The 27,608-nt window shown below is 46.7% G+C and overlaps 3 protein-coding genes and 1 pseudogene across 3 annotated transcripts; 2 read left to right on the top strand and 2 right to left on the bottom strand.

Moving 5' to 3' along the window:
* Positions 1–37: 37 nt before the first annotated feature.
* Positions 38–3,062, top strand: LOC133926444 (zinc finger protein ZOP1-like). The gene is made up of 5 exons (XM_062372386.1): positions 38–260; positions 837–1,037; positions 1,293–1,374; positions 2,261–2,356; positions 2,467–3,062. The coding sequence occupies exons 1-5, from the start codon at positions 252–254 to the stop codon at positions 2,808–2,810; spliced, it is 732 nt and encodes a 243-aa protein (XP_062228370.1). The 5' UTR covers positions 38–251; the 3' UTR covers positions 2,811–3,062.
* Positions 3,063–8,572: 5,510 nt separating this feature from the next.
* Positions 8,573–10,142, bottom strand: LOC133926443 (uncharacterized). The gene has a single exon (XM_062372385.1). It carries the CDS (start codon positions 10,026–10,028, stop codon positions 8,820–8,822), a length of 1,209 nt encoding a protein of 402 aa, XP_062228369.1. The 5' UTR covers positions 10,029–10,142; the 3' UTR covers positions 8,573–8,819.
* Positions 10,143–13,752: 3,610 nt separating this feature from the next.
* On the top strand, positions 13,753–22,550 carry LOC133927559 (alternative NAD(P)H-ubiquinone oxidoreductase C1, chloroplastic/mitochondrial-like; annotated as a pseudogene).
* A 32-nt stretch (positions 22,551–22,582) lies between these two features.
* LOC133926441 (2-hydroxyisoflavanone dehydratase-like) lies at positions 22,583–23,854 on the bottom strand. Its single transcript, XM_062372384.1, has one exon. The coding sequence runs from the start codon at positions 23,713–23,715 to the stop codon at positions 22,750–22,752; it is 966 nt and encodes a 321-aa protein (XP_062228368.1). The 5' UTR covers positions 23,716–23,854; the 3' UTR covers positions 22,583–22,749.
* Positions 23,855–27,608: the final 3,754 nt, after the last annotated feature.

Raw genomic sequence — 27,608 nt, 5'->3', positions numbered from 1 at the left:
GAGCCGTCCGAGTCACTCTGAAAGTCTGAAGTCTGAAGCCTGAAGTCTGAAGCCGACATCCTTGCTCAACTCGCCCCTTGGCCTTGCGGCCTTTCGCCCGTCCGCAGAAATAACCGAACGCGCCTCCTGCCGCACCCCACCAGCCGCGCCACTCCGCACCAGAGCCGCATCCTGTTCGCCTGCTCCGGTGATTCCCCACCGCCAAAGGCGAAGCTCCGTGTCCCAATCGTGCGGATCCCTTGCCCGCCGCCATGACGGAGGTACGCCCCCTTCTCCGCTTCCTTCGAAATTCGAGGCCGCGTCAAATTACCCGTCCGTGTTTCGTGAGCCCCGATTTTGGGCAAAATCGCTGTGCTGTTTAGCTTGTTAGCGATGGCCGTCGCCAAAGGAATGCAAGTTTTCTGCAGGGCTGGGCGACAGCTTGGACCTCGCGTGGTCTTGCTTTCTGTCTCGCTGGTCTCGAAGGATTAGGGTTAGCTCCGCGTGCTTGTGCTCGTGCATGCCTAGTAGCATCCAGTGCCACGGTAGGGTACAAGGTGTGGCTTCGTGAGGCAGTACTGCGGAGATTAAGATCCTCTGATGTGGTTCTGCGGTGGTGCGTCAGGTATCTTAGGTTCAGTAGGTTGTGACAGAATTGCCAATTAGGGTTTAATTGTTTTTGTGAATTTTAGCCATTATTTTATTTTAATTTTCAATTGTGGTTGAATCTGTAGTGACGTTAAGTGGATTTTTAATCATCTCTGACTATTATGTTGTCAAATTCTTTTATTGCAAACATCCAATCGTTCAAGTTAGCTTTGTGATTTATAACTTGTCCTTTACCTGCCTTGTTTCAGTATTGGGTGAGCCAAGGAAACAAATGGTGCGACTTCTGCAAGATTTATATTTCTAACAATCCCTTCAGCATCAGAACACATGAACTTGGTAAGCGCCACAAGGACAATGTCACCAAAAGATTGGCGACAATGCAAAAGGAGAGTGATGCAAAGGATAAGGAACAGCAGCAAGCTGCCAGAGCCCTTCAGCAAATAGAAGCAGTAAGTCCTTAAATTTACTTTTTTTCTGTTTTCTGTTATCCATCAGCGAAAGTCCATATGTGATGCATATTGTTATCTCACATAAACTAGAATGCTTTGTAAACAGAAGACCTTACTGCATTGATACAATATTTAGGACGTCCTTTTCGGCTTTATCTTGTGCCTTTTAGCTGTGCTTTTGTATGCAAGTCGTACAATCGGTTGATGAACTACAGAAGCATGCCTGATTATGCTTAAACTTTTTTTTCACTACAGAAAGCTAAAAAGAGCTATCAAAAAGATTTGGAGAATAGCCAGAGGAATGTGGATGGAGACACTTCTGCAGCACCTGGAGATGGTTGTGTACGGTTTACTGTTTGAGTGTTTTCTATATATCAACAGTTTAGTATATTCTTTAGTACCCAGTGCAATGCATAGTTTGTATTCTGTTGTGTCTTTCTGCAGTCATATTTGATTTGCATAACATGAAATAGACTATATCTATGATCAGCATCTCCCTTATTCTCCTAACTTGAGCTTTCAGTAACTTGTTATAGTAGTCCCGTGTTCCTAACTTTTTCCTGCTGGTGCTAGTTGTTCATAACTTCGTATGGTTGAACCTAGTTCCCGTCCAGCTCACACTGCCAGACTTACATTGGTGAACCAAGAAGTAGCCTGATAACTAGCAGTACTGGCCTAGTTACTGTCAGCTTTTAAAGCCCCACTTGTTTGATATAGAGCTTACACAATTAAAACACCCATCCAAGCATTTCTTTCTTCTAGCCCAGAACTATATCCTTGCTTTGCTACTTTCTGTTCTTGCAAGTTAAATGTCATTACTGGAGAAGAAGACATAAAATTCTCCTGTCAGCCCACAAATTTGTTGTTGGGTACCAAAATGTTATCCATCTGCATTTCAATTAAGTGAAAGATTTTAGATTCTTTCATGACTGTACCTCAGTTGAAGTTTGTACCTCACTTCAACAAATTGTTCCTATCTGACCTGGCTGGTATATGAATTCCGGTTATTTACCAATCTTAGCAGATATGCTGGCTAGATCACTGGATTCTAGTGACTATCTGCCAGTACAGCCAATTACTGCCTTAAACTATAATCCCAAGTGATATGAACTACGCAACATTGTTCACATAGAGCTGATCATACTGTTGACTACAACAAATCATAGTCTGTCTGAATATTTTCTCTCTGTTTGGTAACATTTCTTTAAATCTGGTTTGTGCAGGATGGGTATTCGACTCAACTTCAGGATATTATTATGACAAATCTACTGGACTTTACTACGATTCAAACTCCGGCTTCTATTATTCTGATGGTTTAGGTAATTTCATCAAGCAGACACACTTCTGAATCTGTAATTGGTTCCATCATGTCTTTTTCTGAGCTGCTACTTTTCATTTTTCATTCATGTTTATGTTTTTCATTGAGCAGGAAAATGGGTTACTCAAGAAGAGGCCTACAAGTCTGTGAAAACTTCCAAAACAGATGTTGGTCAGTCCTCAACTTCACAATCAAAACCCCCCGCTGCAGACACAGCTGTTCCTGCTATTAAAGGAGGTCCAGCTCCAGGTCGGGTTGTCACAAAACCATTGAACCCGATGAGACCTATTAAGGGCGCTCCATCTGCTGTTGGTGTTAACAAGAGGAAGAGAGAGGACAGCAAGCCCAAGGTGATCTCCAAGGAGGAGGAAACGGCCCTTAAAGCGCGGGAGGCAGCAAGAAAGAGAGTAGAGGATCGAGAGAAGCCGCTGATGGGATTATACAGATCGTACTAGGGTGCCATTCTTCCGAGAAGACTACCCTTCGTTATGGGCCTGCCAATCGCACTAGCTGATCCCTTCAGAGAACACAGGGCAAGATTGGTGGCTTTGGGTTTCAGAGCTCTTCTGCATCAGCAATGTGTGTCTGTACAATACCTCAGTGGTTCTTGACTCGACTAAGTTCCTTTTCCTAAACATGTAAAAGAGTGCTCATTCATATTGTTTTTTCCTGAATGGCGTATATGGTATGCTGGGACTTGAGAGACATGGTGAACATTCTCATCAGTGGCTTCTCTGTTTCTTGCCCGAATGGATTATCCTGTGCTTGAGACGACATGTGCCGAGAAATTTAACGTGCCCGTACCAAAACGTTCCCAAGGTAGGTACTGTGCACATTCCAAAAAAAAAAAATACTTTGCCTTGGCCCGAGAATTCTACAGAAAACCAAAATCCGAACTGACCGCGGTGAAAAGAACCGAGCTGTCGCGCCCTCTTTCCTAGCCCAAACAATCGAGCACGCAGCTTTCAGCCTCGCCAGCCAGCCCCAACGCCACAAAAATGCCGTGCCGGGCAGGCGGGCACCCGCGACTCTGCCACGCAATGTTGGCCAAGCGACCACGTACGTGTCGTCGTGGGCGGCCCTCATCCGGGCGCGCGGTCGGCAAGGCAGAAGCAACCAACCGGTCCACTGAGTTGAACACATTCTATAACACTCAACACGGCAACAAGGCAGGTCACGGCGGTGCCGCGAATCGAACGGAAGATTGATGCTCCAAACCGACCGATTGGTAGCTAGCCCAGGTGCCCCAACACGCCCGGAAACCGTGGCGGATTCGAGCGTTGTGCCGCCGAGAAGCGTGCTCGCATCTACTGTGATTTTTTAGAAGATGCTCCGCACCTTCGATCGCAGCACGCAAGGTTTGCGCAGCGCATGTAGGCGGCCTTTTTATTGCGGGATAGTGGTGCAAATTGGTGAACATGATCCTCTTTAGTTTAATTAATTATATTAGTTTTCTAAAATTTCATTTAATTTTAAAAATTAATATTATTAGGTAAACAAATAGAATCCATGAGTACTATTAGATTCACTGATTTGCATCTCTGTTCCGAAAGCATTTGCGGTTTCGCGAGCGTATAGAGAAGGGTTCGATTTGGTTTGCCCCCGTGGATCGTATGGGGCCGTCACGTCACGTCGTCTTTTGACCGGGGAAGGGGCCAGGCACCACCGGTACCGGATGGAGACTGGTCCGGTCAAAATGAGCACGCGTGGGTTGGGAGCTTCGAACGATTGGCACACTTCAGTTTTTTTTTTGGTGGGGGGGGGGGGGGGGAGAATACCACGGTTGACAAGGTGGGGTCTCAATGCAGGAAGTTTTTACTGGGTAACAGTTACACAAATCAATTTACGTAACTAATCAAACAAAGCTCATATTATAAGTTGAAAAAAAATCTAACAAAAATATGATAGTGTGGAGAATACTATCATCTTATAAAATTTGAGCTTGGAGAAATTAAAAAAAGAGAAAATTCAGTGATCCATACAAAGATGCTATTCATTGATGATTTTTGTATTTTTGTCTTTTTTATCTCTCTTTATACAAGTTGTTGCGTGAGCTCAAAATTTATGATATGGTAGATAATAGCATATTTATACTATTATGTTTTTGTCAGAATTTTTTACGGCTTCTAACATTGGTTTTTTAACGGTTATACAGTAAAATTTCTCATCCATTCATGCCTTTTTTTTCTTCTTTTGATGACTGATGCTATGCCATTTTGAACGGACAAGCTTGTTGTCTATAAGCCTATAGTTATTCGTCACTGTTTCTCACCAACTATATAGCTCGTTTCTTTCTTTCTTTCCTTGTTGTCTTTCTCCTCAATTGATGTCGATGGTTTTGAACAAGGAAAATGGCCTGCTTAAGCCGATTTGGACACCACTAACGACGTAATGAGTAGCCCAAAAGTGCCACTAGGATAAGAAGATTGAGATTAGTTTTCTAGCTAATTTGGACCTATGCGAACATGCTTCTAGTAGGCTGCCGACCAGAATATTACTATCACTCATCTAAGAAAGAAGAATATGACTAGCACTACCAATGGCTACAACCAACAACTTACAAATGCACAAAATTAATGCATCGTAAGAACAAAAGCTTATGCCAATTTCCTTCTGCTAGATTGTTAGGATCAAAGGATCAGAATTTCGGATGCCCGTGGTAGTACATGACAAATATAGTTTCTGGGAGCCGATTGTCACTGGCGATCGATCAATCGAGTCTATATTCTCTTTGCATCTTCACGTACTACAAAACACGATATATATTCTGCTATTTCGCTGATGGGATTATACAGATCGTACTAAGGTGACATTCTTCCGAGAAGACTACCCTTTTCACCTTCTCTTCCTTTCTTTTTCTACGAAGAGGAAGTAGCTCTTTTTTATTGAGCGACTGTGCACCGACTGCTCGTCCATAAAAGCATAAGCTGATGAGAATATATAGGCGATTCGCAGTTATGCTTCAACACCTTTGATGGTTTGGTCCATGAGAATTTTCGTTGCTACTGAACCTGAACCTACATATAGTAGTAGCCAAAATCCGAACCACCAGGAGCATGGTTTTCGTGCCTCCATCAGTGGGGTTTTGAGAAGAATTAACGCAAGACATATCACTGTGATGAAACATTACCTTTTTACAGGATATCTTTTGGACTTGAAAGTTGATAGTTCGGAGGGCACTAAACTCATGGCATTTTGGCATCGCAGTCATACAAGTGACGAAACAGAAGGGGAGGCCATTGATCTTGGGTCACACTACGCTCTGCCACTACTTAGTCCTTCCTTTATTTGGAAGGAAGGAATTTCAGTGGGAGTGCCTTTAAAAAGAATGGAAGTGAATAAAAGAGCTGAGGATTCTGATTCTCATATCCAGCATCAACGCTGGCACTAGCTAGGACTAGGAGTGCAAAATGAAAAGGGAACAAATGAATATTTCTTTTTGTAAATTGGACAGAACTATTCACTAAATAAGGAGTGGAACACGACCAGATGGTCACCCGAATCGATTGTAGGATTCGTGCCGAGTAGCTAGGTGTCATTCGCCTATTTCAAAGGCAAAAGTATGAATATTCATAAAGAAGAAAGAGAATATTGACAAGTGAATACATACAGTTGCGCTAAAATGAACATCAATTTGGGTCCTTTCGTTAGGAATTTATTTGAGTATTTGAACGGATCAGTGTCACGCGATTCAATGCAAAGGAGAGACATTGTTGAGACAATATATAGGTAGGTCAGTGGTATCATAGTAAGCAAAGAAACAAATGAGACACACCAAGAGAAATGGAGAGAGCAAAACTATACTAATTAAAGGCTGGTTTGCGAGAGATACGGATCCAAGATTTCGTAGAGCTGAAGATGTACTATTTTAGATTAAAAATAAAGACTCAAACTGCTTTATTTTAAACTACAGACTCCATATTGTATCACAAACAATTGTCAGGCTATTGCCCACATAGTCCATGGTCACCATTACAGGCATAAAGTTCCATATCAATGAGACATCATACATGATTGTTTTTGCACTAGGTGTGAAACCCAAGTTTTTCCCGTGGTGAAAGAAACATCTACGCAGCATAGCTACTGTAGTATTTATATGCAATCTGTGTTAGAACCGAGCCCTAGGATCGCTCTCTCTCTCTCGCCGGACGGAGGTTGAAGACGATGAACAGTAGACACTTAGTTATGGCGCAGAACGCCCCGGCCGCCGAACGGCCTGTATGTTGGCTTCTACTCAACTCAAAGAACTCGGACAAACTGACACACAAGGATTACATGGCCTCTTATAGCCTCTCGGCGACGCAGCGCCCACGCAACGCACTCCGTCGAGCCTCACGCGCACGTACGCGCTCTCCTGGCGACCCGGCCGTCTTCACGCTTCGAGCCACGAACTCCTCCATGAGACTCGGTCTCCAGAGCTAATCTCGATCCACGTCACGCTCCTCCGCTTCTGTCGCCAACGGCCTCCGACTCGGCCATCCCTGCTGCCGCCCAGCAAACTCGTCAGGCCATGGCACACACCGTGGTTTATTTTCCTAACATTCTCCCCCTAAACCACGACGTCGCCGCGCGGCCTGCCCTACAGGAGCGTCGGCTCATCGTCGGCGTCGGCGAGCAACGCCTCCTCCTTCCTTAGCTTGGGGCACTCCCTCGAGAAGTGGCCGCGGACACCACAGTTGAAGCACTTGCCCTTGCCGGAGCTGCGTCGGCGCCTGCTTGCGCCCGAACTGACGCTGCTCCCCCCATCATCGTCGTCGTCGTCTTCATGGCCGCCGTTATGGCTTCCCTTCCTGTTGCCATCGCCATGACGCGCGCCGCCGCTGCGCGCGCTCTCCTTCCCACGACGCTGACGCCAGCGCGCCTCCCACTGCTTCTCGGTGAGATACAGTTTGCCATCCGCCCGTGCCGGGGGCGGCTCGTCGTCCTCCGTGGCGCGGTCCTCCGCCGCGCGCAGCCGTCCGCCGACGTCCTCCAGCATCAGCGTGCTGAGGTCGGCGGTGACTTCAATGGCGACGGCCACCTGGGAGAGGCGCTTGGGGACGACGCGCAGCAACTTCTCCACAACCTTCACGGGCTCGATCGTCTCCCCGACCGTGCCGAGCGCCGCGACCAGATTCGACAGGCGTAGCGTGAAGTCGTCGACAGCCTCGCCGTCGTTGAAGCGGATGGACTCGAACTCGCGTCGCAGTCGCTGTGCCTTGGTCTTGCGCACCGATTCACTGCCGATGCGCATCGACTTCACCGCCTCCCACGCCTCCTGCGCGGTGTCCTTCACCGCCAGAGACGACACCATCTCCGGCGGCACGGCGCTGGTGATCGCGTCCAGTGCCAGGCGGTCCACCTGTAGGCTGACGCCGCCAGGCTCGATGGCGTCCCACAGGTTTCGTGCTTGCATCTTGATCTTCATCAGCAAAGACCAGTCGGTGTAGTTTGTCTTGGTGAGGAGTGGCCAATTCGCCGGTCCGCCGATCTCCTGCACGACGCGCACGACCTCCTCCTTGCCGCTACCACCAGCACCATCGCCACCCTTGCTGTGGGCGCTCTTGCCGGGAGAACTGGGAGGGGTCTTATTGCCATCGTCGCCTGCCATGAGCGCAAATCGGATAGCACAATCTCGATTCCAGCGGCGGTACCGCGCCGCGATCGAGTCCAGTCCCTGCCGACGTGGCTCTGGTACCAATTGTTAGAACCGAGCCCTAGGATCGCTCTCTCTCTCTCGCCGGACGGAGGTTGAAGACGATGAACAGTAGACACTTGGTTATGGCGCAGAACGCCCCGGCCGCCGAACGGCCTGTATGTTGGCTTCTACTCAACTCAAAGAACTCGGACAAACTGACACACAAGGATTACATGGCCTCTTATAGCCTCTCGGCGACGCAGCGCCCACGCAACGCACTCCGTCGAGCCTCACGCGCACGTACGCGCTCTCCTGGCGACCCGGCCGTCTTCACGCTTCGAGCCACGAACTCCTCCATGAGACTCGGTCTCCAGAGCTAATCTCGATCCACGTCACGCTCCTCCGCTTCTGTCGCCAACGGCCTCCGACTCGACCATCCCTGCTGCCGCCCAGCAAACTCGTCAGGCCATGGCACACACCGTGGTTTATTTTCCTAACAATCTGCATGTTAGGCATGCTACAGTCTGATAATTGAAGCATTTGTGTGAAGGCAGAATCTAACTTTAGCACAAGTTTTAAGAAAAAGCTTGGACACGCCAATGATCAAGGGCACATTGCCCGTAGGAATTAACAATCTGTCGTCGTATAATCTCTTCTATACCCAAATAGTAGTACATGATAGTACTGTCAAGCTCCACAAAGGGAGAAACCAACACCAAGAACAGAACTGGCAGCAAATTGTACTTGTACATGGTTTCACAAAATTTTGCAAAAAAAAAAAAAAAAAAAAAAAAACCTCTTGTATGAACGACATTGGCAAATTAATATTGCTAACGCCATGGATTCTTCACCCTTTGGTCCCCAGCGCCGCCATGCCCCGGCCGTAGTGCCACGAGTACGCGCCGAGACCTTTGGCCAGCCGCTGCAGCGGGCTCAGCCGGGCGCACCCGGCGACGCCCTCCGCCGCGGCGGCCGCGCTCCTGTTGCCCTGCTTCTTGGCCTTGCCCATGTCGTGGCCTTTGCCGCTGGCCTTGGCTGTCATCGTGGGCTGCGCGCTCGCCTTCTTGCAGGGCGCTTCCGGCTGCTGCGCCGGCGAACACTTGAAGATCGGGTCCTTGTTGACGCGGCCGCCGTCGGACGAGCTCCGGAACAGGAGGAGGTCGCTGAGCCGCCACCTTCTCCACCCGGCGCTCCTCGAGGCGGGACGGGCGGTCGATTTCATGGGCGGCGAGCCTGGGGCGCCGCCGCCGTTGGCTTCTTTGCCGTCGAGCGGGGAGGGCGCCTTGGTCGCCTCCAGCAGGGCGGCGGTGAACGGGTCGAAGTCCACGCCAGAGCCGACCCTGCCCCGTCTCCGTGGCGACCACATGCCAGCTCTTGCCATCGGTGACCGTGGAGACGACACGACGCTTCCACCATCGAGCAGACCAGGCGGCGGCTTCAGCGGCCGGATCTTGCTCTTGTCGACGGGCTCGTCAGCCGTCCAGAGCTGCGGCTTCAACGGCCGGATTTTGCCCTTCTCAAAGAGCTCGTCGGCCGTCGTTAGGTTCTCTGCCGGCGCGGTCTTGTCGACAAGCGTGCCGAACTCGAAGTCCGAGTCCGACGCCGCGGTGCCGCCGAGCCCCGCCTTCGGCGTCCCGGGCCTCTCCTCCCAGTCGAACGGCACGGCCCAGGCGCCCGTGGCGAACGAACCGCGCGGCTGGAACTCCTCCTCCTCGCCGTCGCGCCCGCCGACGCTGCCGTTCCCCTCGGCGAAGTGCGCGTATATGGCGGCGGCGCGTCGGGGGCTGGCGGGCGCGCTGGCGAAGTGCTGGAAGAGGTCGAACGGGTTGTCGCCGGTGAGGCGCGAGGTGGTCGGCGGCAGGAGGTCGAACGGGTTCGGCGACGGCGGCGCCGTCGAGAACTGTCCATTGGCCGCTCCCTCAGCAGGGGCACCGAACGGGCTCGTGCCCAGGCGGCCGTGCGGGCTGGACGGCGCCGTGGCGTACGGGCTCGTGGCTGAGCTGTCGATCCGGAAGTCCTTCAGCGGCGGCGAGGCGGGAGCCGTCCTCAGTTCCATTTCGCTGATCTTGTGTTGGCTTCTTGGACTTCGACACTCTGTGGTGGTTACTGGTGATCACGGGTTTAAGAGCTGTGGAGGATGGAGATGGAGGGAAGCCAAGGAAACAGGGAGGAAGCAGGGCAAGACTGCAGACGTACTGAATATAAACGTGGGCGTGGAAAAAAATAGAACTATGATTCATAGGAAGTATTATATTTGAGCAAATATTTTTTACTTTATACTATTATAAATATCACAATTTTAAAATATATCACTACACTTTCGGTATTTAAAATGATATAATTACAAATCTAATAAAATTAAATACATGCTGTTTCATACGTCGACAGCACTATTTTGTACCATTTCTCATTGTCATATTTTTGTACCGTTTGTTACTTCCGTATATAGAGCTGGAGACATATGAAATGGCATGTATCTAATTTTATTATATTTGTAATGGTATATTTCTAAATACCGGAAGTGTAGTTGTATATTTTAAAATCGTGATATTTATAATGGTATAAATCTAAAAAAAATTGAGCAAATATACTGATGAAGCCCCATTTGAAACACGGATCCGGATAATTCTTGACATAATAGGAAATGTATTATTTTATGTGAAATTCTTACGTTCAGACATGCTCCGAAAATTCAAAGCCCTCGATATTGATATGAAAATTGCCTCGGTATGAAACCTTATTTTTACTAATTTTATTGGTTCTGTCTTCTGTATATTGCCGACAAATTTCGTATTCTGGAAGTATAGACGAAGGTAAGTTCAGATCAAATTACGCATGTTTTTTTTGGTGCTTGTCAGGACTCAGGACCCATGACAGGATAATGGCTGGTGATAGTGATCGGCTCTTGCGAGCTATAAATAATTAAACATCGCTTTATCTAACGTGATTTTGGTGGACTAATGCATGCCTTTTCTGAAGCCTTCCACGACGACGACACGGGCTGGAGATAAACTAGGATCCGCAAGGAAACAGATGGCCCCTTTCTCGTCAAAGAAAACTCGTGCTCTGTACTACACAGATAACGTCTGATTTGGTGTGCTAATGACGCAATGCTAATTTGAATCAACATTAGCTTCAATCATTAGTTCGCTGTTATGCTGTTACGAACCTGTTTGTAACGCAGCACTTTCGGGGAATTTTGCGAGATAAGAATTCTACGAACCTAGTTTAGAATACGGGAATTTTTCTTGATTCCTAGGGATTTCAAATTGTTTTGTATGAAGTTCTTGTAGAACAGAAAAAAAAGCCCTATGTTTAAACTCAAGGGTCAATCTGTGTCTTCTTTTTGGATACAGTTGAAGCCACTGATCCGTTGAAACGGCAAGAGCAGAAGTAAACTTCGTGGGTACGTCAAGGAAAATGAAATACTTTTGGCCGAACAAAATCGCCTGTTCCCTTTGGAAGTTCACAAAAAAATTTGCGTACTTCGCTGTCATATCTTCATGCAACCTTTTGCTTGAATAAATTGAGCACAAGACTTTCCCCTGCGTCGAAGGCATTTTACAACCTTTATTAGTTAACGATATCCTGCTTTCTATTGAGCAAAATTTTCATTCCGTGGAGCAAGAATCGTTAAAAGCTTTAGTTTGTTCAGACTGAATATAAATACAACAAGATATTAGTGCTAGTGGCATACAGATCAACATGATCTGAAAACGGAAGGTTCTAAAGATGACTAAGCATTTCGACCTTTGCTTGAAGGAAAAGGTATTGCTCGAATTTGAGGAGTTGACAAATAAAATAGGGCTGTTGAATATTTGACAAAATAAAATGTTTTTATACATGGGCACAGCTAATGTCATGCAAATTGCAGCCTATTTTAGCTGAAAATTGCAGCCTTTTTTTAGCTGAAAATAGTATCCCGTGCAACTGCAACTGAAGACTGCTTCAATAGTAGAATTTTCGTGAATCTGCCTACATGATGAATAACAGGGGACCAAGACGACTGCTTAACTTCTCATCTAACACATGATGTTTTTGCCGAAACATTGTGCAGACATAATACTAATCTTCTAGTTGTTTCATCTAACACTGGTCCTAGCCTCATAACTTTCTGAGCTAAAGCTGTACTGCATTGTGTCTGGTTCTTGACTTCCTGTCTACTCAAAAGGGAGATGTTAAAGTTTTTCGTTTCTTTTTAAAAATTAAAAATTTCTAACTAATCCTTTTGCGCATTTTCTGAACACATGTCGTGTTAATTTTCGGTTGATTAAAAAAACAGTACGTTTCAAGTGCCAAAGCATTAACGCGCCGGCATGCATTAATGCGCCGTCATGTCTGCACCTGCCTTAGCTCGCCTGCACGTAGAGGGGAGTCGGCAAGACAAGTTGGCCCGAGGAAAGACAACCCACGATTGGTATGAATACACGGCTTATTTTATCTGTTCATTTTTTTATTTAATATCTATTTTTATTGATTTTTTATCTATTTAATATTTTTTATTTTTAATATAAATTTTAATGTAAATAAACGGTTTGCACGTCAGGAGTGGAATTTTCCCTCCCGGTGGTCCAACGGAAGCTAACGATCGCATCGCGCAGCATTTGTCCTGGAAGGCTGTACTCAGTCCCGTCCAAGTGTCCTGCGTGAGCGCGTGGAGGAAGACTGCGAAGCGTTGACGTGTCGGTGTCCTTTTCTTTTGTTCTCGTCATGCCTGCTTCCAAGGTGTTTCCAAGGCGGATTAAGACAGCTTAGATAAGCACCTAATCTGCTACGAGTTTCTTATGCATTGCAGGCCACATTTCTTTTGAGTTTTAACGAACGTGAAGATCAGCAACCAACCCAGCTTCATATTCGGATTGCAGAACGAAGAACTGTAGATTCGGCAGGGATGTTCATAATTTTTTAAATTAAATTCTAAAAAAATAGTATATACACATATGAGTATGCTCCGTAGTTAAAAGTATGTGTCCGCACTGTGTGAGATTATATCTCTCATCTTGTTAAAATGTTTATTAGAATATATTTATATAAATGTGTGAATATGAATATAATATACGTGTATAAGTATATGTGTACATCTAACTTACACTCTCTAAAAAGAACTGTAACTCAAAGAAGAACATAAACAAAAGGTTGAGCATAAGGACACTGGTGACTGGTGAGCTTCTCTCCCCTCCAGGCCTCCACCTCTGGCTACTGGCGAACCATGGAAATTTCCAATTGACAAATGGGCCTCCACCCAGAGTTGAGGTTTCTCATCTGTAGCTTCTGGTGAGGCCCAACAAGCCCATCAGTCCCGGCGAATCAGTCCCAGGTTTATTTTTTAATTTCAATTTTTTTAAATTTAACAATTTTAGTGGTATTATGAAAAAATAGTAACTATCGACATGTTCAAAAATAAAAATATAAAATTTATTATTTTTTAAATTCAAAATACTATGTAAATAATTATGAAAAATTCTGATAAGAATGCTATTATCTAATTCTTACAAAAATTTCAACTTCAAAAATTATTTATACAACGAGAAAAAATGATAAATTTTAAGGATGATGAAATTAGTACGTACTCAACTGAAAATATCATAGGAACACCTATCCGTGCTAATTTTTTTTTTCAAACTGTCGTCTAAAAATACTAAATTTGAAATTTAAAATATAAAAAATTTCTTCTTTTACCACTCCCCTCTCGGCTCGGCTCTCCTTGCTCGCCTTCCCTCTAGCTTCTGCGACCGGAGAAGCGCCACGTCTCGCGCGCTCGTCCCCTCCCCTCGCCGCCGATGAGCTGCCGCACGGCGCCGTGGGGCCGCCTGTCGCGACTCCCCGGCGTCCCGTCCTTCCCCGCCTCGGCCGCGGCCGCGCCCTGCATCCGGTGAGGCACACGAGCTCCTCTCGCTCGCGTCTAACAATCGTGATTATTTGATTTAGCTACCGCCTAGTCTCGTGCTGCTTGGATAGGGCTTACGTCGGATGGTTCAAATCTAACAGTAAGAAATACCTTCTGTGCGGACAACGGACCACTGCATAGCTTAGTTATCAGAACAGTTTGGGTTTGATGCCACCTTATCCTGTTTGGCAATGAAGTTTCTGAAGCATGTGCAAACAATATCCCCAATCTCAAACTAACTGGAAGAATATGATTTGAAATATTTGAATTAAATGGGCACGACTGGTAATTTTAGAGCTGCAGTGTAGTTTTTCTCTTGTGGTACCTTTGTTGCACATTCATAGGGCAGGACATCCCCTGGTACAATACACTCGCATTTTGTGGTACTTTTGTGTACCAATTTGAAATGGTAGGAAGTGGTGGATTAGCTAGGTGAATATTGTTCGTCAGGATAATTGATTAGCCTTGATTTTTTACAGGAAGTAGGAAGTTGTGGAAGAATCCAATCCTTAAGAATTCATGGAGACTTTTTGGTGGTGTACCAATAATGTTTGGACTGCCATCAAGACTGATCAGGTGCATGGCTTCAAGTGGATCTGGGGACAGTTTTGCTCGGCCTACATCGACTGAGGAAGCAGTAGCACCATTGCCGTTATACTCTTGGCCAGATAAGCAGGTCAACTGAATTTGGACCATCCACAACTTAATTTCCCTTGCTGTTTGCTGATATTTGTTTCATCTGTTTCACAACATAGTATATATTTATGGGATGAGCTGCAGTTTGACTTTTTTGACTTATCTTAGTGTTTGCTACTTTTAGGGGAAGTGTTTGAATCACAAGAAAATAGACTTAGGCATACTTCATTCAGACACAAATTGAGGTGGATCTTGTATTTTTTTAGTTCTCATGCATAGATAACTTACAAAATATGGTTTTGATGTACACTAAGCTCTATACACTAACTGTCTGTTCTGATAATCTACAGACATTCTGCATCTGCATGAAAGTGCATGTATCTATGTTTCTCTTTAGGAGGGTTCAAGTGCTTTCATATGTTGCTTTCATTTATATGCGCCAGTCAAACAGGATAGTTGAGTGTTAGGAATATTAGACTCATAATATGCTTATGCTATAACTTCTATTTTGTTGTTACTGAACATGCTCTCTTTTTTTCAGCGACCACGAGTGTGCATTTTGGGTGGTGGCTTTGGTGGTTTGTACACTGCTCTAAGATTAGACTCTCTTGTATGGCCCAGTGATAAAAAGCCTCAGGTAAATGATGATGCTCTTGTGCAAGGGTGCTCTTTCAAACTTGCTATGTGATATTCTTTTAACTTGAAGTGGTGGATACTGCACTCCTATATATATCCTATTCTTTTAGATGAAGTGGTGGATATTGCCCCCTTATAAATTACACAATTTTCCTTTAGGGGATTCGATGTAACCCCATATTATAGTTTCATCTTCTGCAATATTCTATATTCATTATTAAAATATACTCCCTCTGGTCATAAATACTTGTCGCTTTTGACTTTTCATAGTTTTCGATGTGCAACTTTGACCATTATTTTCTATTAAAATATAGTTATACTATCTAATAAAAATATAATATTATGAAAGTATTTTTCAAGACAAATCTACATGTGTGATTTTTATGTTTCCAAACTAAATATTTTGGAAGTTATTAACGGTCAAAGTTTTAAAAGTTTGACCGGATCATGGTCAAAGCGACAAGTATTTATGACCGGAGGGAGTGGCATTTTACTTATAGTGAAAAACAAATTCTCATGTTGTGCTGGTTGATCAATCTGATAGATTTGTACTTAAGCCCATGTTGTATGAGCTCTTATCAGGAGGTAATATTGTTCAAGTGTACAATGCTTTTGCTAGTGTATAATTTATTGTCCTTCTCACATGATCTCATGTTTTCAACGGTTTTTGTTTGATTTTGTTGCCAGAAGTGGATGTTTGGGAGATAGCTCCATCTTTTACAGAGTTGCTGAAAAACACTAGTATTCAATTCGTGAGGGACTGTGTAAAGCTTCTGCACCCTTCTGATCACTTCAGAAGAGCACCTGGAGAATCATGCACTGGCGGAGTTGTTCATCTGGAAAGTGGCACTGTCATTGAGTATGATTGGTAAGAATAACAAATTCTACAGAATTTCAATGGCTATCAAGTTCTAGGGGTCAAGGCTTTCTTTAAGGAACAAATTTAGAGTAGTTTGCTATCGTTCAATTTTCTCATATAATTTAATGTTAAATAATATTGTGAAACATAGAAGCAAGTTGTTATATGCTGCCACAAAGTCTTGAGATTGTGTAAATACCAGCGCGTGTCTCACTAACATGTGGGTGCAGAGACCCATGTTGTAAGCCTGGAATTACCTGTACTATGCCCGTCTTTCCTGATTGTCATGTAGCATTGGTTCATTCCTTCAGGGCAGGCCATTCCTGAATATTTCAAGAGTGATATTATGTCAGAAATTCATAAGATGGAACCTTAGAACACAATCGTAACATGTATAACTACTTTGTTTAGCTAGTGGAATTGAAATGTGTACAAGGCTAGATTAAGATTTCTTGCTGTTCGAATTTAACGGTTTAGTTAAAATAAGCTTCCTGTTGACATTTGTTTTGGAATGGGCAGCCAGGCTCGTTCTAGCTTTAGGGGCTGAAGCTAAAATTGATGTCGTTCCAGGATCTGCCGAATATGCACTTCCTTTCACAACATTAGAGGATGCTTTGGTAAGCATACATCACCTTGTGAAATTGTTTAAAGATACGCATTCAAAATTATCTGCTATTGAACTACTAATATTAGCCAGTACACCAGTAAAATTGAAAAGACAGTTGCATCTACATTCTTATATGCTTCTCATTAATATTTAGTGATATATTTTATCAACATGCTCTGACAATCTATGTAACACATGAATAGTACCTTTTGAACTAATTCAATATTCTTTATTAAAAGAATTAGGGGCCACTATTTGATATGTATCATGAATTGGTGATTATAGCTCTTGTTGGGGTAGGAGGAATTGCCTCGAATAGAATGGGCCTTGAGTAGGGATGGTAATCGGGTATGGTGGGTACAGGTATTGCTCACCCATACTCATACCTGCTGGTTTTTTACCCGCGAACGCCTGTGAGCGAAGGCCCGACACCAAACCCCTCGCCCATGGGTATACCTGTTTACCCGCGGGCAGTGGCGCAATGGGGCCGGGCGGGGCAAGGCAGCCGGGGGGGGGGGTGATCTGATCTGGGCATTGGATGTGGATATGTTTATGAGAGATTAGGATTTGGAGCAAAATGCCCACCTGTTATAGATCTATACGGGTAAGCAGGTGTCACGGGTATGGGTATGTCTTACCCATACCCGTACCTGTATATCCGTCGGTAGTATATTTCGCCCACGAACGTACCCACGGGTATCAAATGCTACCCATACCTGGTCCTATTAGGGTATTTACCCGTGAGTAAACAGGTAATCGGGTTAAATTGTCATCCCTACTCTTGAGGCTTCACCTATGTGAAGCCCCAAAGTTAGGGTTGTGGGACCTATGCAAAGAGAGGGAATGGAAGTGGAGGAAATGCATGAGCTTGAGGGCTCAATACCTGTTGGGGGTCATACATATATCTTGCCCTCTGGTGGGATACAAGAATTACAATGCTGCCATAGTATATAGTTGGGCTGTTTTCATTCATGGGCCTCTAACCAAGTTATTGGGCCATTCCCCTAACAGCTCTTAGGCCATCTCCAGCAGATACTCTAAAAATTCATCCCGTATAATACTATTACAGTATCTCCTAACACTATTACATCATCCTCTATTTTTTTCATCTCCAACAACTAACTTATTTCTTACCTTCTATTACTCTCCTTCTCTCTCCGGACCCACAGGCATACACTGCGAATAGTAATACGGATCTTTATTTCCATCGGCAAATTTGTTGTTCTCTTGGCGCTACAGTGACTCGCCCTCATCACTGTAGCGCTAGATACGGCCTTTGCTGGAGTGACGATGTGGGCTCCCGATCGGCAATTCCTGGCGGCACAGTGTTTTGCCGATTGAATAACGCCGCTGCTAGAGCTGGCCTTATTAGGGCATCCGCAATGTGTAGAGGCAATTCTGCCTCTAAACTGGGACCCACCTTTAACCTCTAACCTTATCACCTTTCTTTGCAATGTGTTGTCTCTAAACCTTGGCCCCACGGACAATACTTCCTCAACCGATCCCCAATCGTTCCCGCGATCCCCAATCCTCCTAGCTGTAGAATCTGCCACTTGCCCCCTCTGGAATCGAACCTGTTGCCGCCTCTCGAATCAATTTCTCCGCCCCAAATCAAATCTGTCGGCCACCGCCTCTCGAATCGGATCCGTCGCCAGATGCGCTCTCACCGCCAGGCCTCAGTAGATCCTCGCATCCCTCGCAATCTGGGCTGGCACTCGCCATGAGCAACCTGATCATCAACCGCGAGAAGCATGGCGCCAACTGCGCGTCGGACCAGGCCAACGAGTAAGGTGAGGACGCCCCTACTTCGGTTGTTGGATTTCGATAGCGTTGCTTTGATTGCCAATCACATCCTGGGGCTCATGGCGCGTCGGATCTGGGGCTCATTGCGTTGAATTCTAGAAAAAAATACAATCATATAGTAGTTACTTGTCTTAGTCAAATCTGTCTCTCTTTACTTAATTTATATGTAGATTGCATTAGACGGGTTCGATTAGCTGCAAGATGGTGGCTTTCTCGCCTTCGCACATCCTGGAATACAAGAATATTAGACCTCCTTAGTCTAAAACTTGGAATACAATATTTTTTTTTTGACATTTTAATACATGTTAAGGCTATCCACCCCCAAATCGTTGCCATATATGCTTGACCAAGTTAGCCTTCAGACGCTGATGTGTAGCTCGATCACAAATAGCCTTGTTTATCTCAAGCACCTTAGCAAACTCATGGATTGGCCCTTGCCTCAATCTTGTTATTGGCTCAGAAGATGGCCCCTGGTCATAGTCAAAATCATGGCGAATCTCATAGGAATCCCGCTCGCCTTCAACTATCATGTTGTGCAATATAACACATGCATACATTATGTCAGCAATATTTTGCCTCTTCCAAAGACGAACTGGACCACGCATAATGGCAATATTTTGTATGCTCAACTTTGTTCTTGGATGCTCTATATATGTGCTTTATAGCAAAGGTTGGAGAGAGCATCAGATAAAGCAACGGTCACATGAAAAAATATTTTTTTAATGGTTGGCAGCAGCCTCCAACTGTCCAACCCAAACAGCGCTTCTAGCAAAAAAAACTGAGGCTGAGGCAGCAGTGGTTGGAGGCAGCCTTTAAGGATTCTCTCTCCTACTTGGAGGCTAAAAATGACCACATTGTGGCTGCTCTTAGCTGTTTTTAGGGTTATAAGTCCTGTTGTGCACATATAGCTTAATTGCTCAACCATGAGTCCATGACCATCAATTTTGTCCTATTGTCCTTTCTAAAATGTTATTTTGCAGAGAGTTGAAAGCAAGTTGAAAATGCTAGAGGAAAAGGTTTGGTAAGAGCTCCCCTACTATTGAGGTAGCAATAGTGGGATTGGGTTATTCTGGTGTTGAATTAGCTGCTACTATATCTGAGAGATTAAAGAACACTGGTACTGTAAAGGCAATAAATGTTCAAGCAACCATATGCCCCACTGCCCCGCCAGGAAATTGTGATTCTTCCCTGAAGGCGAGAAACTAAGAATTTATACATAACAAACTGTTTTAATCAGCTTCATCTAAAAATTGTAATTGAAAGAGAGGAGATCCTCTTGAGTAGAGGATATGAACATAATATAAGTTTTTTAATGTTAACTTTGTTTCCTCTTGGCATAGAGGTGCTGGTGCAGTACAACTATATGAGTGCAGTATAACTATATGAGACTCGAATTCATTTAAACTATGCTCTGGGGTTGTCTCCTGTTTGATCATGTTGAAGGACTGCTGCAGCTTTAATGTAACATTGCTATCCTTATGATGCAAATCCTTCATCCATTTGTAACGTGTCACCAAACAGTACATTTCCACTGGGTTATTTATGGATCCTTTGTAATACAACATGGAGAAGTCATGTTATTGCTTTACTATTTCACGTAGTAGTGTTGGCCCATGATGGTATTGTTTTCATATCTGAACTCCATCAGTTGAGGAAATCCTATATTCTGAGCTAGCAGCTAATCACCAAAGAAATTTTGGTTCCACTGCTTTCGCAACAGGTTCTTGAGTCTCGAAATATTCAACTTTTCCTGGGATATTTTGTGACGTGCATTAGAGAGGCTTCTACATCTGATGATTCAAGTAGCACGGTTACAGATTCAGAAGTTGACGGTGATCATAAGAAACTAATTTTGGACCTTCAACCTGCTGAAAGAGGCCTCCAGGGCCAGATTTTGGAGGCTGATTTGGTGCTGTGGACAGTGGGTTCAACATCTCAGATTCCTCTGTTACAGCCTCCTGATGCTCCCTATGTGATTCCTTTGAACGGGCAGGGGCAGGTAGAGACAGAGGAAACCCTTCAAGTAAAAGGCCATCCCAGAACATTTGCAATTGGTGATTCAGCAGCTTTAAGAGATTCATCAGGCAAACTCCTCCCAGCCACTGCACAGGTAAGAGATTTGCTGGATTTGCTTGAGGCCGATGCTACATTGGTAGTTATGTCACAAATGAAACTCTCATTCCCAGGTTGCTTTTCAAGAAGCAGATTTTGTTGGATGGAATCTCTGGGCAGCAATCAATGATCGACCTCTTTTGCCATTCAGGTTCAAATCTGGCAACACCTTTGCCTTTGTTCATTTATTCTAAGCATTGCTATTTTGTTCATTTTCTTGCCAATATTCCATCATCTAAGTAGAAAGGATTGAACTCCATAGGTGACCTGAAACTTACTTTATGTTTTGCAGGTTCCAAAATCTCGATGAGATGATGACACTTGGTAGAAATGACGTTGCAATAACAGCAAGTTTCATTGAGGGACTGACATTGGAAGGACCTCTAGGACATGCTGGTATGAACACTTCCAAGCATATTCTTTCACTTTCGCCTACGCTTCGTGCACGAATAAAATTGAACTTTTCTCTACAGCTAGGAAGCTTGTGTACTGCCTCAGAATGCCCACAGATGAACACCGGGTGAAGGTTGGAATCAGCTGGTTCACAAAGACTGCTATCGATTCACTTGCCTCTGCAAAATGCAGTAAGTAACATGCTCACAAGCTCATAATGTACGGCTGTCGGGTGTATTTGACCTGTCAATTCCAGAATCGAGTGAACTGAGAACAAATTGAGATCGATACTATGTAAGCATTTGAAGATCTTGTCAAATAGTTGTAGCATACTTTTCAATTAAGCTGCTATTCTCCTAGAGTAAGCATTTGTACAAGTGAAGAACTACGATATTTGCAGAGGCGACCCTTATAAACCGTTGCAATTGGCCAATATTATTTTCGATATTTCTTACTCGCTTCCCCGGCTAGACTTGGGCTTTCCAATAAAACTGGGTAACACCGTTACAGCCCTCAAAAAATAAAATGGGCAAGACCTGCTTTTAGAATTACACATAAATTCGTGCATCTTCTTTTGTTAAGATAGATGAGCTCATAGGCCTGTAATTTCTCTTGGCGAACAAAATTAAGAACCGGTTTGGTAGAGCTTCTAGACTAACTCTTAGAGTGGAATCAGCAGAAGTTTTGTTAAACTACAGTTTTCAACTCTTAAAATGATTCTCCCGGAGCCACGGGCAAGATCCCAGTCATCGTCTACTTCCACGGCGGTGGCTTCGCCGTCGGCTCGCCGGCGCGGCCGAGCACCCACGCGTACCTCAACGACCTCGTCGCCCGCTCCTGTGCCATCGGCGTGTCCGTCTACTACCGCCTCGCGCTGGAGATAAAGCTCCCGGCCGCGCACGAGGACGGGTGGGCAGCCTTGCGTTGGGTGGCGACCCTCGGCGACAGCGCGGATCCGTGGCTGCTCGACCACGCTGACCTGTCCCGCGTGTTCCTGGCGGGGTGCAGCGCCGGCGCCAACCTCGCGCACAACATGACCGTCCGCGCCTCGGCCTCCGGCGCGCTCCCCGACGGCGTGATCGTCCGCGCTCTCGCGTTGGTGCACCCGTACTTCACCGGGAAGGAGGCCGTGGGCAGCGAGACCGCGTTCGGCCCCGAGATCCGGGAGTTCATGGACCGCACGTGGCGGTTCGTGGTCTCGGAGACGTCCGGGCTGGACGACCCGCGCGTGAACCCGTTCGTGGACGACGCGGCGCGCGCGGCCGCCGCTGGGATCCCGTGCGAGCGCGTGCTGGTGTGCGTGGCTGAGAACGACTTCCTGCTCAAGGAGCGCGCGCTGTGGTACTACCGGGAGCTCAAGGCCAGCGGCTACGGCGGCGAGGTGGAGCTCTTCGAGTCCAAGGACGTCGGCCACGCGTTCCACTTCGACATGCTAGACTCCGAGCAGGGTGTCGCGCTGCAGGAGCGGATCGTGGCTTTCATCAAGAAATGACCTTGACCGGTGATGTTGGCAAGGAGATGGTGATGGCTTCAAGATTGTTTCAAAGATTTTTATGCTGTCCTTGATCATTTTGATGCGTCATCTGTAATGCGCCGTACGTTGTATGGTCATTGATTCATGATCCTAATTGAAATTCTCAGTCTATCGGATCGTTTCATTCTGTGACACGAATGGCATACTGATTTGCAGCTTGGAAGGCTGGCCATGGTGTTCTTGACGATGCAAAATACCAATCAATTTGACCACAAATTACACGAGCCCTCAGGCTCAAACACGCCCACATGGCGGGCAGTAAAATTATTTTATCTCACTTGCGTAGTTGCTTGCTTGCACGGGCGCGCACTCACTTGCGTAGGAAACTGAGGATGTGCTCCTGCATCTCCCGCGCCTTGTCGCACCGCGCCTTGATGCAGTAGAAGACGTGCCCCTCGCCCATGGATTCGAGCAGCTCCACCTCGCCGCGGTAGCCGCTGGCCTTGAGGCTCTCGTAGTACCAGACGCCCCTGTCCCTGAGGTCATCCTTCTCGGCGACGCAGACGAGCATGCGCTCGGCGGCGACGCGCGCCGCGCTCCCTCCCGCGGCCTCTGAGAACGGGTTGGACAGCGGGTCGTCCAGCCCCGGCGAGCCCGGGTACAGGAACCGCCAGAACGCGTCGGCCCGCGCCTTGGCCGCCTTCCCCGTCGTCCCCTCGTTCCCGATGTCCGCCGCGCCACTGAAGTAGGGATGCACCACGAGCAGCCCTTTGATGGCCAACCCGAGGCCCTGCTCCCCGGCGCGCACGGCCATGTTGTGAGCGATGGTGCCCCCCGCGCTGGCCCCGGCCAGGAACACGCGGGAAAAGTCCCCGTGCTCGGCCAGCGACGGCTCCGAGCCGCTGCCGCCGCCCGCGGCGTGGGACGCCACCCACTTAAGCCCCTCCCACGAGTCGTCGTACGCGGCCGGGAGCGGGTGCTCCGGCGCGAGGCGGTACTCGAGCGCGACCGCGAGGACGCCGGCCTCCGCGACGAGCGCGTTGAGGTAGTGGTGCGTGAACGGGTCGGCCGCCGAACCGATCACGTAGGCCCCGCCGTGGTAGTAGACGACGACGGGGAGCTTCTTGCCGTGGGTGCCAGGCGGGAGGAAGAGGCGCGCCCAGAGGCCGGTGGCCGGGTCGATGACGACGTCCTTGGAGGCGACGCCCGTGGCGGGGTCGGTGCCGGCCGGGAGCGGGTCCGGGTTCATGAACCGCTCCACGCGGCCGCTCTTGTACTGGCGGATGATGGGGAAGAACTCGAACTGCACCTCCGTGTCCGCGTCCGTCCCTGCCATTGCGACGTCGTGTCGGCGCCTTCCTCACCCTCGTTCTTGGCGTCGCTTCGAGGCTCACCGCGCGGCGCTATGTAGCGTCGGAGGACACGAGGGAATCTGGGGGGTGGGTGGAGCAGACCAAACGGTTGGTGTAGCCGTGTAGTTGGGTGTGAGGAGTGGGAATTTTTTTAGCCTATTTAATATTAATATTTTAATAAAAATATGTGAGATTTAAATTTTTATGAGCCGATCCTTTTTGTTACGTTAAGAGTTTTGGCGTGACTCACTATTTAGTCACGTCAAGCAATCTGGCGTGACTAAGGTGCCACGCTAGCGCTCATCCGGCCCTATGCCACGCGGCGTGCCGACGTGGCAGACATGTGTCGTGCTAGGGGGGCTGACGCGACTCCAGTCGCGCCACCCGATTTGGCATGACAGAGCATCATACAGGTGGGCGCTCGGGTCGTTTGTCCCCACCTGTGTCGTGCCAAGGGGGCTGGCGTGACCGAAGTCACGCCACCCCCTTGGGCGTGACATAGGTGCATGCATGCCGCGCACTAGCCCTTCTCTCCCGCACCGAGCTCTTTCTTCCTCAGTCAGCCGCGAGCAGGAGCGTCTCCAATGCCACCGACGCCCTCCTTCACTCCATTCTCCACTGATTTCGGGCCCGATTCGAAGGGGATTTGAGGGGAAAGAGTCCTAGGAAGGTAGCTCCTCTAATCCCTTCAAGTATTTTTGTTATTTCAGTTTGCATTGCTAGTTCTTAGGTAGTTAGGGTTTAGACTTTGATTTTGTTGATCTATGAAATTTGTACGTTTTGGTTTAGATCGGAGGTCATATATCGTGCCATGTATGTATAGTAACGCATATGTATCGTGTGAAATTTGTTGCATGCAATTGTTTGAGCGTAGGAAATTGAAATACATATAGCTATACTTAATGTATATGAGCAATGCATGTTTTTGTGCGTATACAAGCGGTTTTGCATTGTAGAGATTAATTTTAGTCATATTGAAACGTATAATGTGTAGGTTTTTCATGTGTTATAGCATGATATTTGTGTACACGTGTAATGTTTGGATGGTTTGTGTAGATAGAACGGATTGTCCGTATGTTTTATGGTGGCACGGTTAGTACAAATGGGGAGTTCGATAAGATGAGGGATGAAGTGTTGAAATTTGGGAACCCTCCTTGCTTCGACGAAATTGTTGCTCGGGTTAGGGCGGTTTTGAATGTTGATGCGGATGTAAGTAATATAACCGTACGGGAAAGGTTTGATGCCGGCAGGGGTGGTAGGGCTTACTATGTTGTTATGGAGTTAGCGTCAGAAATTGATTGGAAGCTGTACAAGGAATGTGTGAATGGTTCTCAAGTTTGTTGCGCGGAGTTGGTAGTTGATGTCGGTGTCGGAGGAAGCTCGATGCCATCGGTTCAGGATGTGCTGGGCAGTAGTAGCCAGGAAGTGGAGCCTGTTAAGCATTTAACCTAGGAAACTCCATGTATTGTCGCAGAGGTTGTTGGTGCCGCCAAAGTCACAGATGTTATAGTTGCAGAGTAACTCGTGCATTTGTTAAGGAGGTATATGCCGGTAGTTCCAATAACTTTGATCTGGCTGTTGTATGTAATGACTTCGACGATGGTTATTTTGAGGATGAGGAGGCTCAGGGAAATGTCAAGGAAACAACAGTATTTTCCTCGGACAGTGAGGATAAAGTTGAAGATGATGAGGCCGAAGAAGTGGAACATGTGTCTGGTGTTAAGCAACGACACGAGGGTGTTGAGGTGGGAGGAGAAGCGGGAGAGGATGAGGAGGCAGCTTGGTGGGAAGGAATTTACACGGAGCAGGAGATAAGGACACTCAATGCGGTACATGTGGATGTGCCCGAGGTACCGGGCTACGAGGATATTTCATTGACCAAGAATGCTCTTTGTGATAATGGCTTAATGTCGACGGAGGAGGAACGAGATAGTGAGAAGGAGTTGATTAAGAAATGGATGTTATTTGATAGTCTTGATGAAGTGAAGTTCTGGTTTAGGGACTACTCAGTTCGGCACCACAGGTCGTACGACGTGGTTCATTCTTATGCGAAGGAGAGGTACACTTTAAAATGCCAGAAAGGTTGTGGATGGGGTGTATGGGTCCGTCTATCCCAGGTGACAGCAGACGATGGAAGGTCACAAATGTGAAACAACCTCACATTTGCGGGTCTGCGAGGCCGGAACAAGTGCACTCCCAGTGCACGGCGAGGTACCTTGGTCGGCGCATCGCCCCAATTGTTTGGGCAGACCCGGACACGACTGTGGCCTCTCTAATTGAGTCTATAGTTGAGTTTACAAATTACCGCGTGTTGTACGACAAGGCATAGAGAGCGAAGCAACATGCCATGGCATTACTATGGGGAGATTGGAAGGAGGCATACGTGAGAGTCCCTAGGATCTTGGATGCAATTTCACATTTGAGCTCTGGGACAAAGTAGTTCATTTCAACTGGTGGCATGATGGGCAGCGATGGCGGTGTCATTAAGCCGGTCATGCAGCGTGTGTTTTGGTGCTTTCCTTAATGCGTGGAGGCCTTCAAGCATTGTCGGCTCATGGTTAGTGTTGACGCCACTTTCTTGACAGGAAAGTACAAGGGTGCACTGATGATTACTGTTGGCATCGATGCAGAGGATCAGTTGATCCCCCTAGCATTTGCGCTGACGGAGGGAGAGAGGAATAGTAGTTGGTCTTTGTTTTTGTTCCTGGTTCGCCGTCACGTAATTGGCGCGGGGCGCCAAGTCTGTATGATATCGGATCGGCACCAGGGTCTCCTTAATGCAGTAAGGGAACAAATAGAAGGTTACCCTCCTCTCGTGCACCGGTGGTGCATGCGTCATTTTGCTGTGAACATTTGGAGAAGACAGAAGAGCAAGGAGGTACTTAACAAACTGAAGATACTTTGCAAAGTTAAAGAGGAGAGACAGTTCGACAAAAAGCTCATAGAATTGGAGAAGATATTGAACGAGCCTGCGACAGAGTGGTTGAAGAGCGCAATGGCTAATAAGTCCAAATGGGCGCTAGCGTATGATGCGGGTGGCTGTAGGTATGGAACCATGACCACAAATATCACGGAGTCCTCAAAGGCATCCGTGCAATGCCGATTTCTGCCATCGTTGAGTACACCTTTCACAAATGCAACTACTATTTTGTCGATCGGTGGAAGAAAGCACATTCAGGTATTGATGCTGGTGAGGTGTGGGGAAAAGCTATCGCTAAGCACCTCACGAAGCAAGGGGAAATATTTGCTACACAGGAGGCTCAGCTCTTTGATCTAATGAGCTATGTTTACAGCGTGAGATCTGCTTTTTGGACCTGCGTGGGGGGTGAGGGCTCCAGCGGCAGAATCTATAGAGTAGACTTAACTACAGCTCAGTGCACGTGTAGGACCCCGCAATTGCTGCATATCCCATGCTCTCATATTATCACAGCATGCCGGATGAGAAGAGTGGATCACACATGTCCCGACTACTTGACCCTAGTGTACTCTAAAAGGATGGCTCTAAAGACTTGGGAGTCCACCTTCGAGCCTTTACTTGATGCTTCACAATGGCCTGATTACAATGGCGACGAATATGTGTCCGATTGTGGTCTACTGAAACAAAAGGCGGGGAGAAGGAAGAGAAAACGTCTCCGGAATGAGATGGATGATAGCAGTAAAGGTTACGGTGAAGACATGTATGGAGCTGACGACTTTGATGAGGCGCCTATTAAAATTCGTTGCTCTATATGCCACCGGTTCAGGCACAGGATGGAACAACACAAGAAGGGCCCAAAGAATAAGCCAAATCGTAGGAAAAAGGGGAATTATGGTAGGGGGAAGTAAATCGCAGTTTGCTAGAGGTGAACTATTCACTATCGTTTATTTGTTCTATGTT

This window comes from Phragmites australis, chromosome 8 (genome assembly GCF_958298935.1).
Source record: "Phragmites australis chromosome 8, lpPhrAust1.1, whole genome shotgun sequence".
In the NCBI taxonomy this organism is placed as follows: domain Eukaryota; kingdom Viridiplantae; phylum Streptophyta; class Magnoliopsida; order Poales; family Poaceae; genus Phragmites; species Phragmites australis.
Note: the sequence above shows the minus strand (reverse complement) of the source record. Positions and strands in the feature narration are given on the sequence as shown.